Source organism: Protopterus annectens, chromosome 2.part2 (assembly GCF_019279795.1).
Source record: "Protopterus annectens isolate FY-2018-M chromosome 2.part2, PAN1.0, whole genome shotgun sequence".
NCBI classification, from domain to species: domain Eukaryota; kingdom Metazoa; phylum Chordata; order Ceratodontiformes; family Protopteridae; genus Protopterus; species Protopterus annectens.
The window spans coordinates 639,563,151-639,577,968 of NC_056730.1; the positions used below are offsets into that span (position 1 = coordinate 639,563,151).

At 39.3% G+C, this 14,818-nt stretch overlaps 1 protein-coding gene across 5 annotated transcripts in view; it reads right to left on the bottom strand.

The window, feature by feature from the left end:
* Window positions 1-14,818, bottom strand: part of DYSF (dysferlin) — a 3,914,743-nt gene that overhangs the window by 339,105 nt on the left and 3,560,820 nt on the right. For all 5 annotated transcript variants that reach the window (XM_044064060.1, XM_044064063.1, XM_044064061.1 and 2 more), the window contains one exon: window positions 8,108-8,196. In XM_044064060.1, coding sequence (XP_043919995.1) covers window positions 8,108-8,196 — 89 coding nt within the window. The remainder of the gene's footprint in view (window positions 1-8,107; window positions 8,197-14,818) is intronic.

The window sequence follows — 14,818 nt, forward strand, 5'->3', positions numbered from 1 at the left end:
TATAGCATCATTCAATCCCAGGGGAAACATTGCTACCAGTCTTAATTGCCACTCTGTCTCTTTTTTTTCTGAGTGTGTGTTTCTCCAATCACACCCACTAAGATCAAGCTTGATGTTCTCAAGAATACCAAAGACAAATTTATTAAAATCAACAGAGCTCTGAGAATGCTTAAACAAAGCATTATTCTGTTTTTTTTTTCATATCATTTAAATGTTCATAAATCCTACATTTTAGTGGACGCTCACTTTTACCCACATAGACATTTCCAGGTCATACATATAGTCAGGTACACCACCCTACTTGTTGCACAATTACCCTTTTCAAATGTTACCTTATTCATTAGTCTATTATTTAAAATAATATGTCTGTTTATTTATATAGGGACATTGGTTACATGACCACAGTGTTTTGTACCATGATCAGAACCTCCCAAGAAACCTGTTTTACACTCCAATAACTTTTTAAAGTTATCCCCTGTTTTTTTAACAAACCTAGGTCCAGATCCAACTTTCTCATAAACCTCATGGTTAACCCTAAATATATTCCAATTCTTTTGAAAAACTTTTTTTTATTTTTTCCATCAAATGGTTATATTGCAAGACACAAGCTTTTTCATATTTAACTTTAGCTTCTGTCAATATTCCACAGTTTTTTTCCATACACAAACCTAATAAGGGTTTGAAATGGGTTCCCCATTTTCTATATACCTCACCCAATATTAATCCACCCACTCATTGGGATAGCCCCTCTCACAAAACATAGCCCCAATTTTATTCAGTTCCCCCATGACTTCATCCTGATGAGATATCATCCGGGCTACCTGTATTGCCTGCACTTTGATAATGCTCCTTTTCTGGGTGTTTGGATGGCTACTTCTGAAATGTAAATAGGAATTACAAAAGGTCTTCTTCCGATGGATCATGGATTTAAACCCTCCATTGAAATGAGATATGTAGGTATCCAAATAGTTAATACCACATTTATCATATTTATATGTAAATTCCAAAAATTCTGTAGTGTTCCCCTGGTAATGTATAAATTTCTCTATATCTTCAACTTTATCTTTCCACAAAATAAAGATATTGTTCAAAAATCTCTAATACATTTTTACATTATTCCAATAAGGGCATGTAACAACATATCTATTCTCCCACCCCAGTAATACAATATTAGCATATACCGGGGCACATGATGCCCTCATTGCCACACCTTTAATTTGCTGAACGTATTCTCCCTCAAAGAATACAAAATTATTTTCTAAGATAAGACCCATTAATTCAGATGTGCGGGTAACCTAGTCATGTGTAAGGTTAGAATACTTTTCTTTGAATAATTCTAACCAGTACACTTTAGGAATTATGGAGTAGAGATCCTTGACATCTATAGTAAAGAATATAGGATTATTCTCCCGGATATCCTGCTTTAATTGCCCCAAAAATTCCAATGAATCTCTGACAAGGTATGTTGTATTTTCCGCTAAATGCTGTACCCAAAAATCCACTAAAACTGCTAAAAGGTGTGTCTTTGACCCACTAGCTGCCATTATGGGTCAAAATGGTGGTTGCTTCACATTTTTGTGGATTTTCAGAATACCAAAAAGTGCAGGAATAATAGGATCAATACGGGAATAGGCAATATTAATCTGGTTCTTTGAGACCACAACATATGTCATCTCATCAAATTACAATTTTTGCATCTCATTAGAATAATCTATTGCCCTAAAAATCACTATCCCTCCACCCTTATTTGTGGTCATAATACGTACTGATTTGTCACCCCTTAATTCAGATAATAAATTATACTCTTCCCTTGTAAGGTTCCAATACACCTTCTTTTCATACTGATAGATTTTATAAATATCTTCCATCGCTATTTTCTCAAATACATCCAAGAGGAGATGTAGAGGCATAGGTTCATAGGTTCATAGGTTCATAGGTTCATACTAGGCTATCTGCCCTAGGGCATTTATAAGCCTAGCCAGAATGTGTTTGGCTTTCGCACACCCATTTTAAATTTATTTTGCTATGCCCTTTTTCGAGGTTAGTATACTGTGCCTCTGTCTAACAGTGACACAGAAGTGATACCCGGGGTAAACCTACGATCTCCCATCCACTCATCAAGATTCCTCTTGAAGAGAGTCAATGAGGGACTCTGCCTAACCTGGACTGGGATTTTATTCCAGAGTGAAGGGAGCCTCTGGGTTATGAATCTGTCCCTCCAGCATGTCCTATTTATTTCAGTGCTGAGGTTCAAGTCTCTTGAGCGCGTAGCTCGATGGGATTTGGATTTTCTGAGGTGCAGCATGTCCATTAATTCCGGGTTGGACATGGCTTTATACGTCAGGCACAGATCGCCTCTGAACAGGCGGTATGCCACTGAGTAGAGCTGGTAGTTTCTTTAACCGGGCAGCATATGGCATCTGTTTGAGCCCTTTGATCCTCTTGGTGAGGTACTTTTGGGGTCTTTCCAGTTGCTGCAGGTGTCTGGTAAGGTACATCCCAAAAGGGGCATTGTACTCAATTATGGGCCTGATGAGGGATGAGTAAAGAGGCACGATGACCTCCCTGATCTAGATGTGAATCCCTTCATGATTAGGTGGGCTATATAAAATGTTTTTCTAACCACTTTGGCCACGTGGTTGTCAAATGAGAGATTACTATCAACTTGGGTCCCCAGGTCCCTAATTACTTCTTCTGTACTTAATGGATTTCCACCTATGTGGTAGTTTGTGGGCACTTTGTTTTTGCCAAAGGGGATGACTATACACTTTTTGGCATTTAGCTTGAGGCCATGGCTCTGGCACCAGTTGTCTGTTTCTATGAGGCCCTTTTGGAGGATGCTTGTGTCGGCTGGAGAGTCGATTATGGCGCCCAGTTTGCAGTCATCTGCGAACTTGGTCAGCCACAGTCCTTCCGTGTTGGCCTGTACCTCCGAGAAATATATACCGAACAAGAGAGGTCCCAGGACTGAGCCTTGTGGGACACCACTTGTAACTGGTTTGGAGTCTGACATGGCTCCAGCAATTCTAACCATGTGGGTTCTGTCCTTGAGCCAGTTTGCAATCCATCTAGTGACATAGGGGTTTATATTTAAGCTGGTGAGCTTATCTATAATGCCAGAGTGGGGTATTGTATCGAAGGCTTTTGCGAGGTCCAGGTAGGCTGTGTGGACCACCTTCCCCTCGTCAATGGCCTTGGTGACTGTTTCAAAGAAATCAACCAGGTTTAAGAGGCAGGATCTGCCCTTAACAAAGCCGAACTGGGTAGGATCCAGTGTTTGTAAGTCCCCAATATCTTTATTTATGAGGTCCATGATGATCCTTTCCATAGCTTTGCAGACCAAGCTAGTCAGGCTTATGGGGTGATAGTTTCCAGGATCCGTTGAGGCACCACCTTTATGGAGAAGGACCCCTGTTGCTGTACGCCACTCTTTGGGCACATATCCTGTAGTAAGGCTGAGATTGAACAGTAGTTTTATGTTTGGGTTTAGCTCTTCTTTGAGTTCATGTAGGACGCAGCCCGGGACACCATCTGGTCCCATTGATGCTGTGTTTTTTGCTTTGGAGAGGGCGGCTCTTACCTGAGCATCTGAGATGTCAGGGGCAGCACTCTGCTGGGATAGATATTTGCCCTTTTGGTGGGGAGAGGGAGAAGTTTGCTGAACCTGTCAGCTAGGATGTTGGCAATGTCTGTGGGTTCGGTGTATTTTTTGTCATTTTGGACTAATTCTGAGCATATCTGGGAATTACCACCCAGGTTCCTAACATAACTAAAGAAAGCCTTGTGATTATTCTTAGTGTCCTGTGCAATTTTTCTCTCGAAGCTGGCCTTAGACAATTTTATGTGTGCCCGTAGTTTTTTGCTAATACTGATCAGTGATGCCTTCCCTTTTTGGGATTTTGCTTTATCATTTACTAGCTTCCTCCTTCTATTGTATAGTTTGTTTATGGCTGGGGTCCACCAGACAGGACGTCTGCCTTTGGAGGATTGGGTCTTGGTTTTATTTGGGATCGCATGATCCATGCATTCCTGAAAGTGTTCATAGAATGCGTTTATAAAGGATTCTGCGGTCTGGGCCGTATTTTCCACAGGCCCGGGGGCTTTGAAGGATTCCACCTCAGTTTTGAGGAGGGTAAAATTTGCTTTAGAGAAGTTTTTCACTGTCGTTTTCTGGGCAGGGGTGGGGTCGGGATGTGAATATCCAGTGAGATTAGTTTATGGTCTGATCTTACCAGTGAGGGATACACTTCTGGTCTGGAGCATAGAGTCCCCATGTTGGTGATGATCAGGTCCAGTATGTTTTCCCCTCTTGTGGGAGTGGTAACAAGTTGTTCCATAGCATTTGAGTTTATAAATTCTAGGAACCTTTGGGCTAGAGTATTGGAGCTAGAATAATGCTCCCAGTCTATGTTTGGGTAGTTGAAGTCGCCCAATATAATGGTGTTTGGAGAGACCTTCATATTTTCCAGTGTTCTCAGGAAGGCCGAGTGGGGTTCCTGGGTTTGGGAGGGTGGTCTGTAGCAGGCTATAAACTGGAAGGCAGTTTTACCCACTGTTAGTTGCACATGGATAGTCTCTGATGCTTCGTGCTTTGCCACCAACCTGGAGGTGTGGGTATCTTTGATGAATATCGATACTCCCCCTCCTTTTGTGGTTCGGTCCAAGTTTTGGGGCCGAAAAGCATGGTATGAGGTATAACCTGGTAGTGCTGGGGTGCTCTCGGGAGCCCTGAACCAGGTTTCTGTTACTGCACAGATATCAATGTTCTCCATGCTAAGGATAGTTTTGAGTGCGTGCATCTTGAGGTTTAGACTTCTGGCATTGAGTAGCATTACTCTTAGTTTCTTATCCCTTGTGTTACCTATGGAGGTGGGTTTGTCTTTTGAGCCTTGCCTAAAAAAGGCACTATGGGGTAGCAAGAGCCTTTGCCAATATCCAAAGCCCAGGGTGACAGGTGCAAGCCGTCCCTAGCGAAGCATCGTGGCTTGTCGAGCATATCATCCCAAGCTGACAGGCATTGGATCCCCTTTGAATGACACCAGTACTTAAGCCAATTGTTGAAATTGATCATCTTGTCTTCATATTGTGGCATCATTCTTGGTGAGGGTAAGATGCTACTCAAGGTCAGGGTCATACCAGCCTGGGCTACATGCTCAGAGAGCTCCTTTATGTCTCTTTTCATGTAGTCCAGGGAGGTACGTCTCAGGTCATTCACACCAGCATGGACAATGACTGAGTCATATTTGTACTTGCCTTGGAGTGACCTGAGTGCTTGTGTTATGTGGCGGATCCTAGCGCCCGACAGGCTGCTCACCGTGACCCTCTCCTTGTTCAGCATGGTGAGTGGGACGTCAGTGTGCCTGACGATAGAGTCACCTATTACAAGTGTATCAGGTGTGTTGTTTAGTCTTAAGGGCTATGACTGTTTGGCACATTGGCTTTGTGAGATATGTGTTGCACGTGTTTTGTTTTGGGGTAGCGGCTGCTTGGGTGTCTGCTTTGGAGGTCTCTGCTGCTTCGGCAGATCTTTATTTAGAGCCTCCGAGTATGTTTTTGTGTGATTATGTGTTTGGTTTGCTGCCGTGGTAGGTCAATGTGAGACTGGAATTGTAGTGAGTGTGGTTTCCTTCTCCTCCTGACTGGTTATGCCAGTACTGAGTTAAGAGAGCTTGGCCTCCAGTTTGGCTATATGATTGCATCTCTCACATGTGTTGGAATTTGTTGGGAGGAGGAGATGGTTGCCTGTGTACATGAGGCAGTTGTAACATTGCCTCAAAATTCCCAGATTCACCAGCTGGACCGGAGAGGAGATTGACAACTGACCTTTGGACATGCTAGAATAATATTGGGAATTCCTTAATAATTGAAAACCAGGGCCAGTGGGGAGTGAGGGTGTAGTGCTTTTAATTTTTAGTGCTGACTTATATAATTGCTTTAGTGAGCAAGTGCCAGGTAACTTAAGTGCAATGTGTTACAGGTAACTTAAATGCAAAAACGACAAACAGTAACTTTCTTTCAAGTGAAACAAGGAAATAAGTACAGTAAGCAATGCAGATATCACTAGTGATCCACAGAAGCTGAGAAGCCGTGTTAGGTGGAATTAGCGTTCCAGGGAAATAACAAGCAAACAAACAACAAGCATATAAACAAAGCTATATTCAGCAAGCCTGGATCTAGTCTATGCTACAGCAAACAAGGTGTACCAATTTCAGTAAGATACAGTTCAAATATTCAGGCACTATAAACCTTTAACCAGAAATTCCCAGCTCAGAAGGGCAGAGTCCAGCCTCTTCTCCCACAAGAGTGCAGACCACAAACCTTCTTAATGTAAAATAACTGGCCTGAAGCCCAAGTGCTTAAACCAGAACTAATACACTTTAAGAATAACAGACACTGGGCTCTCAATCAGCAGTTCCCAACTTAGAAGGATGAAAGCTACCTGTCCTGCCACCACAGTGCATGCCACAAACCTTCCTAATGTAAAACAACTGGTCTGAAGCCCAAGTGCTTAATCCAAAAGACTTAGAATGACAGCTAAACTTTAATCAAGTTACTACCAAGCAGTAATAAATACAATTGAATACTTTAGAGAATATGTTGAATACACTCTATTTTCTAGGTGTACAAACACACCCTTTGGGCTCATCTTTACGATGTTCCACCGTTCAGGAAAAAATATATAAAAATTTAACTTCCTAGTGTATAATTGTAATGCAATAACACTATCAACCACATCCCCTTTTCTTTCCGGGATAAACGTAATACCCTTGGATAACAAATTAAAATATTCAGGTGAAATTGACCTATCTGTGTAACTGTAGATAGTGAAACCATTTAAGGTACATGCAATGTTATTGCCAAAATTACTCAGTGCCGGTAGTTGTTCATTCTCATGTACACATTTTCCTGTCCATGACTGTGGGTAATATTTCATGTTGTATTCCCCCTTCTCTGTATATCTGTGAGCTAATCTTTCCAAGCTTCTCACCATTTGAAAATCCTGATCTGATTCACCATAATATTCGAGTCCTCCATTATTCTCATTGTTACCCCTCACCACTTCACTACAACTCAACCTCTCTGTGTCAGTCATATCCCTTTTTGTCACATTCAACACATACCCTACTGGATATACTTGATTACTCTGGTAACTAAGATTGGCAGCAATCTTTCCCCTGCAATTGAATGATGCTATATCCATTACACCAATGCTGTACGAACGGGTGAATATTATATCATTTATATTTTATACTTGGCATTATATTGTATAAGCTTTATAAAGTTCTTAATAATTTTTTTAAGTAAGGATTGAAGTATAATACGTGAATAATAATATATTTAATACATGCATGTATATATTTTTTTAAGCTTTTCACTGTTTAACACTGTGATCTACCTTAACAGGGGGTGATGTAATAGTATTTCCTGCTGTAATCTGTTTGGTGATTGGTTGGTGGTTTAAAATTGAATGTGATGGGGGATATTTAAACCACGCATAAAATATTGGTATTTGTATTCTGATGAAGTCCCGAGTGTCAGGGACGAAAGGGCTTAATATCTGTGTTATACAATAAAAGCAGGTTCCTTTTGGAGTCCTTGGATCATTATTTATTTTTATTTTATTGTATTTTTTGTGCTTTTATTTTTGGTTGACTCATAAGAAACACAGTTGTGGTCTCTTTCCTAGCTTAAATATGTAATCAAAAGGGTATAACTAAAACACAGTGTAAAGAAAGAAACACCACAATATACAAATTGAAGACGGCAATCAAGCAATACAAATTACAAGAAAGCAAAAAGAAAGTAACTTTTCCCTCACAGTAATCTATGGCACAGTGCGAGTGGATTACAATCAGTAATTGACAGTTTTTTTAAACTTGGTGTTGTAAAATTGTTAGGATTGTATATTTCTGCTCAGACATGCCATGATGTTAAGAAGCTGATACATACCAATACTGAAACAATATTATTTTTACTTGGAATACTACCTTTCCAGGGCTCACTAGCCATACTGACATGGCATGTAACTTTTAATCACTCTCTTCTGTGTCTCAGGTATATTATAGATTTATCTCTTTGATTTATATAACAGAGTGGAAAAACTTACCTCTTTGCTTTACGAGGAGTTATGTTGAATGGTGGGCCAGGAGGACCAAAAGTCTTAGGAAACAAATCTACCCACAACTGCAGCTTGCCCTAAAATATTAATAATAGGCACTCATTATTTACCATGGTAGAAACAAGATCTGGTAAAATACTGCATACATACCAGAGTAATAAACTGTTGTGCAGTCCTCTGAGTCTGATTGCACTTTTTTTTTTTTTTTTTTGCTTAGAACAGTTGAACAGCAACAAATGCAGAAAACTTCAAAAAGGTATTAATGGACTTACTCTGATATCTGACATTAGGCAAAGTGAAGAAAGTGACAACTCAATAGACATCTAATACCATGTTAGCAGCTCATATATAATGAAGGAAGCTTGGAAAGCTACAATGTCTATTCTAATACAAGACAGACTACCCTACTAAGCACCTGAGTGGAAGTAAATCACTGACACTGTAGGGCAGCCTGAGTGAATGCCATATTCCTGTTATAACATTTTTTTTGTGGTAAAATGTTAAGTGAATTCTTAAGCCTCTTCTGACATTTCTAAAACAAGGACATCTAAAGTCATATTCTTTTTAGCCATCCTATCCCATTTACTTACAATACTGCATCAGGTAACCCATGGGAAGATGAAACAATAATAACAAGTCACATCTGTTTACACAGGTCAGGCATATTTTTATCAACCAGAGGAAAAGTTGTGGCTAGCAATTAATAAAGAGCTGTAGGACTTTATCTGGGAGGGGAAGACGGCAAGCGTCAAGTGGAGTAAGTTGAGTCTTCCAGTAGAGCAGGGTGGATTGGGATTACCCAATTTGAAGGGGTATTTCAGAGCTACACAATTAAGGCTCCTATACATAGGACAAGCAGAAAACTATAACTAAAAGTGGAAAGGGGTGATGTTGAAACAGGAGGGAAGCTCAAGAAACACAAAGAGAATGGGATTTTGGATGCAGGCCTTTAAGGAGAATAACAATAATCATAGGAAATATTATATTCATAAAGTAGCAGAAAGTGCTCTAAGAACTAAGGCAACACAGGAATGGAGAAAGGAGATTCTGCTGATAGGGATGACTGGAATTAAGGATATAATAATAGGCAAGAGGGGTCTGGATTTTATTGGAGAAAACTGGCAAAGGCAACACAGGAATGGAGAAAGGAGATTTTGCTGATAGGGATGACTGGAATTAAGGATATAATAATAGGCAAGAGGGGTCTGGAATTTATTGGAGAAAACTGGCAAAGGAGCCAAGGTATTGGCAGCAAATAACTACAGAGGGAAAGTAAACAGAATGGGAAGACACTAAGAATTTATTTGAACTGCAGGTTAGAGACTGCATTCTCTATCAAGGTGTCAGAAATATGTATTAGTATATGTATTAGTAATATGCTTAGTGCATTTAAGGCTTGAAAAGGGTTAACACATTTATTCTATTTCACACTGCATAAAATATGTACAAATTGCAGAAGCTTTCTAACCTTGTATTGTCATGAAATATGCACAGCTATTGCTTATGCTTTGGAAATTTACAGAGAAGCAGATAATTTCTGCTTGTGTCAGAAAATAATGAATAGAACAATATCGCTTGTATTAATGTTATGAGACTTAGACAAGAAGTTCCGCTTGTGCTGTGAGAAAACACACAGCTGCAGAAGCTATAGATAATTGGAACAAAGACTGCTTGAAAATATGAACTGCAATCAGCATTTGCTTGTGTCAGAGTTAGAAAAGTACCTTGAAATGTAACACATGTATTAGAACTACACAATAGAAGCTTGTAATGGGCTAGGGCCCACTAAGGGCAGGTTGTTTTTCTCAAAATGTTTTTCATAAATCCAGTCATGTCAGTAGAAAATCTGAGTAACATCTGCTGTAGAACAATACTGAAAGTTGTGTTTGATTACGTCAGCCATAGAAGGCAATGTCTTGTAGAACAGTATAAGAATAGCATACTTCCTGTTAGTAGTTAGGCAAAATCCTGTATTTGCATGTTTTTGTCTCCTAGCAGCAAGTTATTAAATGTGCCTTAACTGAACCCTATGTGTATTGGTCTTTGAAGTTTTTTCCTTTGACACAAGGATTGATATCAGAGTATAGGAAACAAGAAAGAAATGGGGGGGGGGTCTTGAATGAAATACCACCACTGGTAGAGTTTTTAGTAGAATCTAGAAAAGAAGCTGGCATTAAAAAAGGAATAATTAGTAGAGCATATGAAATATTGCATGATACCTATAAGAATCAATCAGAGTAGGTTAGAAAGGATTGGAAAGAGAGACTGGATAAGCAATTCACAAAGAAACAATGGAAATATATATATATATATATATATATGTGTGTGTGTGTGTGTGTGTGTGTGTGTGTGTGTGTGTGTGTGTCTCCCAAATATGCAACAACGTCTAGAAGATTTAGGATTTTTGCTTGAAAATGTTTACATAGATATTTTTATATCCCAAGTAGACTCCAGAGAATTTTTCCCCAGGTAGACAGGAAATGTTGGAGGTGTGACGGGGAAGAAATAGGCACTTGGGAATATATTTTCTTGGAGTGCGGTGGGTTCATGGACTTTAAGGATTCCGTGCGGGATGCACTGTCAGGGATGCTGAGTGGGAGGATTGGTGGGACGAGGGAGATGATTTTTTCTGAGCTATGATACAGAATCGGAATTGCCTAGAGATGGCAAGGCCTTGCTGTGTCTAATTATGGTGGCTGCCAAAAAAGAAATTACTAGAAAGTGGAACTCAAAATCTAAACCAACTGTATTAGAAGTACTGAATATAGTAACACAGATAAAACAGCTGGAATTGAGATCTTTAGAAAAGGGTAGGAGCAAACTACTTAGGAAGAAGTGGATTTGTGAGAAAAATACATATAGAGGAGAAATTAGGTTAAAAGAAGGCAGTACTTAAATGAGCTATGTAATGTTTGACTGAAAATGATTGGGTGGATTATAAGTGATGTATAATGTTTGCAACTAGGAGTGTGTCAGTATGGTTTGTGATGTAAAATGCTTGCAACTAGGATTGTGTCAATGTGGTTTGTCTTCATTTGTATGCATGTATGATTGTTTATGCCGTAAGTGACGTTTAATAAAGATGTTTCTTGTTAAAAAGGGGGCAGGAATTGAATAATTTATGTAATGTTGCTTAGGTTATATGATATATAACAATATATGTGAAGTATAATGTTTGCTAATTTTAATTTTTTAATGCAGTTTGATTACTTTTGTATTAATGTAAATGTGCCTATGTCACAAGTGATAATTCAGTAAAGGTGTTTTAAAAAAAACAAGTTACATCTACTAGCAATGCTAACACTACTGCACTGCATGAGAGTTATGCTGCATAAGTAGTTTGTCTGTGTGTTCTTGAACTGGGAACCAGACTAGGAAATGGTGCTAGCTATGGAGATGGCACTGAATTTCTATTATACCAACAAGGAATCCAATTAAACATGAATGGAGAAGATAGATATTCAAGGCAGTTCTATCACATCTCCCTGACATGACCCAATTCAACACATCCTGAGATCAATAAAATAATCATGAAGATCTAGGTTATAAGACCATCACCGGCAAGAATCTGGTACATATCCTCTCAAAAATAACATTATGACAGGCAGTGTAAGCATCAATGAATCATAGTAAATTACAATGGCATGACTCAATAAAACACCTTCCCTCTTCTCGCTGACTGCTAATATAAACGTTACCAGGTCCACTTTCATAGACTTTTATTAGAGCAACCCTAAATGAGTCTCATTTTAGAAAAAAAATCAATAATGTCTACATTTTAAAAGTCATTCAAGAGAGCAGTGGAAAAATGTTTTGCTTACTTGCAAATGTAGATTAATTAAAGGTTTTGTTCAAGTTCAAGCAAAAGAAAGAAAGAAAATTAACAGAAAAGTCTACATTTTAACTGAGAAGGGCTTGCAACATGTGGCTTGTTTTCAAGCAAATCACCATTTGTTCACCTCGGTGCAACCCAAGACTTACAATGAAAACAGATTGCTCATAGCGACCTACAATAACTTCAGGTGTAATGACAGAGACATCTCCTTCCACATGCATATACACCAGACCACTCCACAATGCATACATAAGCACAAGCAGCTTATGTGATATGATTATAACAGGCTAAATCTATCCTCCATGTTGGTATAATAGTACTTCAGTGCCATCTCCATAATTACCACCACATGTTCTTCAAACTGATCACTGCTACAAAAATCTTAGCTATATGGGTTATATCATGCCAGGAATATAACAGCCAGATAGTTTCCAAAGCTTCAGGGCAATTTCCATGCACCCAAACTGTTAAGCAGCTCAAGCTGAGCTGACTAAAGGACAAATTGGGGTGTGAAGTCCTTCAGAGCTTTCCTCATGCCAAAGACTATGCTCCTCTGATACTTTTGAGGATTGACAGTTGGCTTGTGCTTTCCTTTGTTGGGCAGATAAGTTCCTTTGGAGGGAAAGTGTCCATTTTCTTAGATTTACTGATCTTTTATTACTTTACTCTTTAGGACACTTATTTTAAAGCTAGGAGTATTGTGTTGTGTTTTAACGGACTGTTTCAAGACTGTATCATACTTTTAAATAGAACACTATTTTTTCTGCCAGTTTAAAGGTACTGCTAACTAACTGAAAACATATTTTCTGTAGAGAAATGTGTCTATCTTTCCTTGTTAGGGCTGGCATAATGTTTGGAAGTAGTTTTCACTCTGTTTTTTTTTCTGTCAAAAATAAATAAATAAATAAATAACTTTGGTGGACAGCTAGCTTTACCTGCATTTGCTGCTTGTCTACCGCAGGAAAGAGTTAGTATTTTCAGCATGACCATGAAATGGACTACCTGTCCCATAGTCAGTCCTTCTAGCCACAAACAGAAAAAGTTAAGCAACAGCCTTTGTCACCAGAACAGGCTAGTAATTTGCATCAGCCACAGGTGGGTGACTCTGCTCTGGCTATTTGTTGTATCTCAGATCACTCATCTTTTATTCTGGATCCCTCTGATGTATTACCTACAGCCACTATGGAGAGGGGATTAGCTATGCCCTCTGCAGCCGTTGGAATCCATTCAGTGGGCAAGGGAGAGCTACTCTTCTTGGTTCTGGAAAAGGGAACAGGGAAGGTTTCCTTGTTGCACCAGGATGCGGTGCCCATCCCTGGGGAAGCATCTGCTGGCATTCTGAATTGTTCAAGGGATTTCCTTTCTCCTCTTCCATTTTTAGGAGAAAACAGAATAAATATTCTCAACAGAATTCAGGTAAACAGACATTTAAGAAGGAATGGCCAAGGAGTTCCAAAAAGAAGTTTTTAAACTCCCCAAACCAAGGATAGTCCAATATGTCAGACTGATTATTCTAGACACCTTGTGATCCACTCCCACCCTGTCCCGTTTTTTTCTTCCAGAAAATCTTAATCTCCTTTTTCCTCTTTGGCAACAGATTGCTTCAAACAAACTGTTTCTCAGCATTATTAATCAAGATTACAGACAGCAGTGGAAAGAAATTCCTCCTTTCCAGGGGGAGGGGTCATTCCTCATCCGCCAGAGCAGACTCTTTTGTTTCCACATGTTCTTCATCGCATGCTGTCCCAAGGATTGAGAGAACCAGTTCCTCCTTCCCAAGAGGGGAATGTTTTTTATTCAAGGGTGTTCCTAGTGCCAAAGAAAGAAAGAAAATAATTGGAGACTAGTTTTGGATCTTTCTTTTTTAAACCTGTTTGTGATAGTGCCCTAATTCAAAAATTATGTCACTTCACAACCTGTTATCTCTTCTTCCTCTTTCAAGTTTCCTGGTAACACTAGATAAGCTTTGGAAGCTGGCCAGCTCTTATATCCTTGCAGGATATAACACAAATAGCTAACGCTACTGCAGCAGTGATCATTCGAATATCTACTGTTATGGTAAGTTCAACTTACACAACTGTACTTTCCTGATAAGGCTCTCCATTCCAGAACACACAAAGTAGCTACACATGCAGCGTAACTCCCATGCAGTACAGTCAATGTTTCCCCTCCTAAACCCGCAACTAACTGTTTGCATTGTTACTTAGTCTAAGGAACATAAGCAAAGTTTACTTAAATTTCTGGTGATATAGTCAGGCTGAATACAGGTTCATAGGTGTGTACTAGGCTAATGGCCCTGGAGCCTTTACAAGCCTAGGCCACAGAAGTGCCCTGGAATTGTGTCACCTGATGTTAGTTCCCAGTGTCTCTATCAAAGCCTCTATCAAGGAATATGTACTCCATTCTTGTGAATTAAGCCCAAACTGAACTTTCTAGCTCCAAGCAAACTATGCACAAGTCACAGAAGTGTAATATAACAATGCAGAAGGTAATATAATGACTGCATCCTGTCTTTCTTATTTAAAGGAGACTGAAAATACAAATATTAGCTTAGGATCTTTAAGGTCACTGGCTCTGTCACCAGTTAATCGGAGGGTTTGTTAAAAATTCTTTGTATGCACAGCTCTAACCTACCAAATTTGGCAGCTCTGGAAGTACACACTGCTCATTCAGTTAGTATATGGATAACAGCAATTAGTATTAAAGAGTGCATCTCGCAAACTCAAAAGGATGCAAGCCTAATACACTTAGTTCAACAAATGTGGCAAGAATGGAACAGTAAACACCCTGAACTTTGTATGTTATTTGCCAATATCGTTCAGACACAGAATGGGTTTGAAATTGCCTACATAATCCATGTAAAA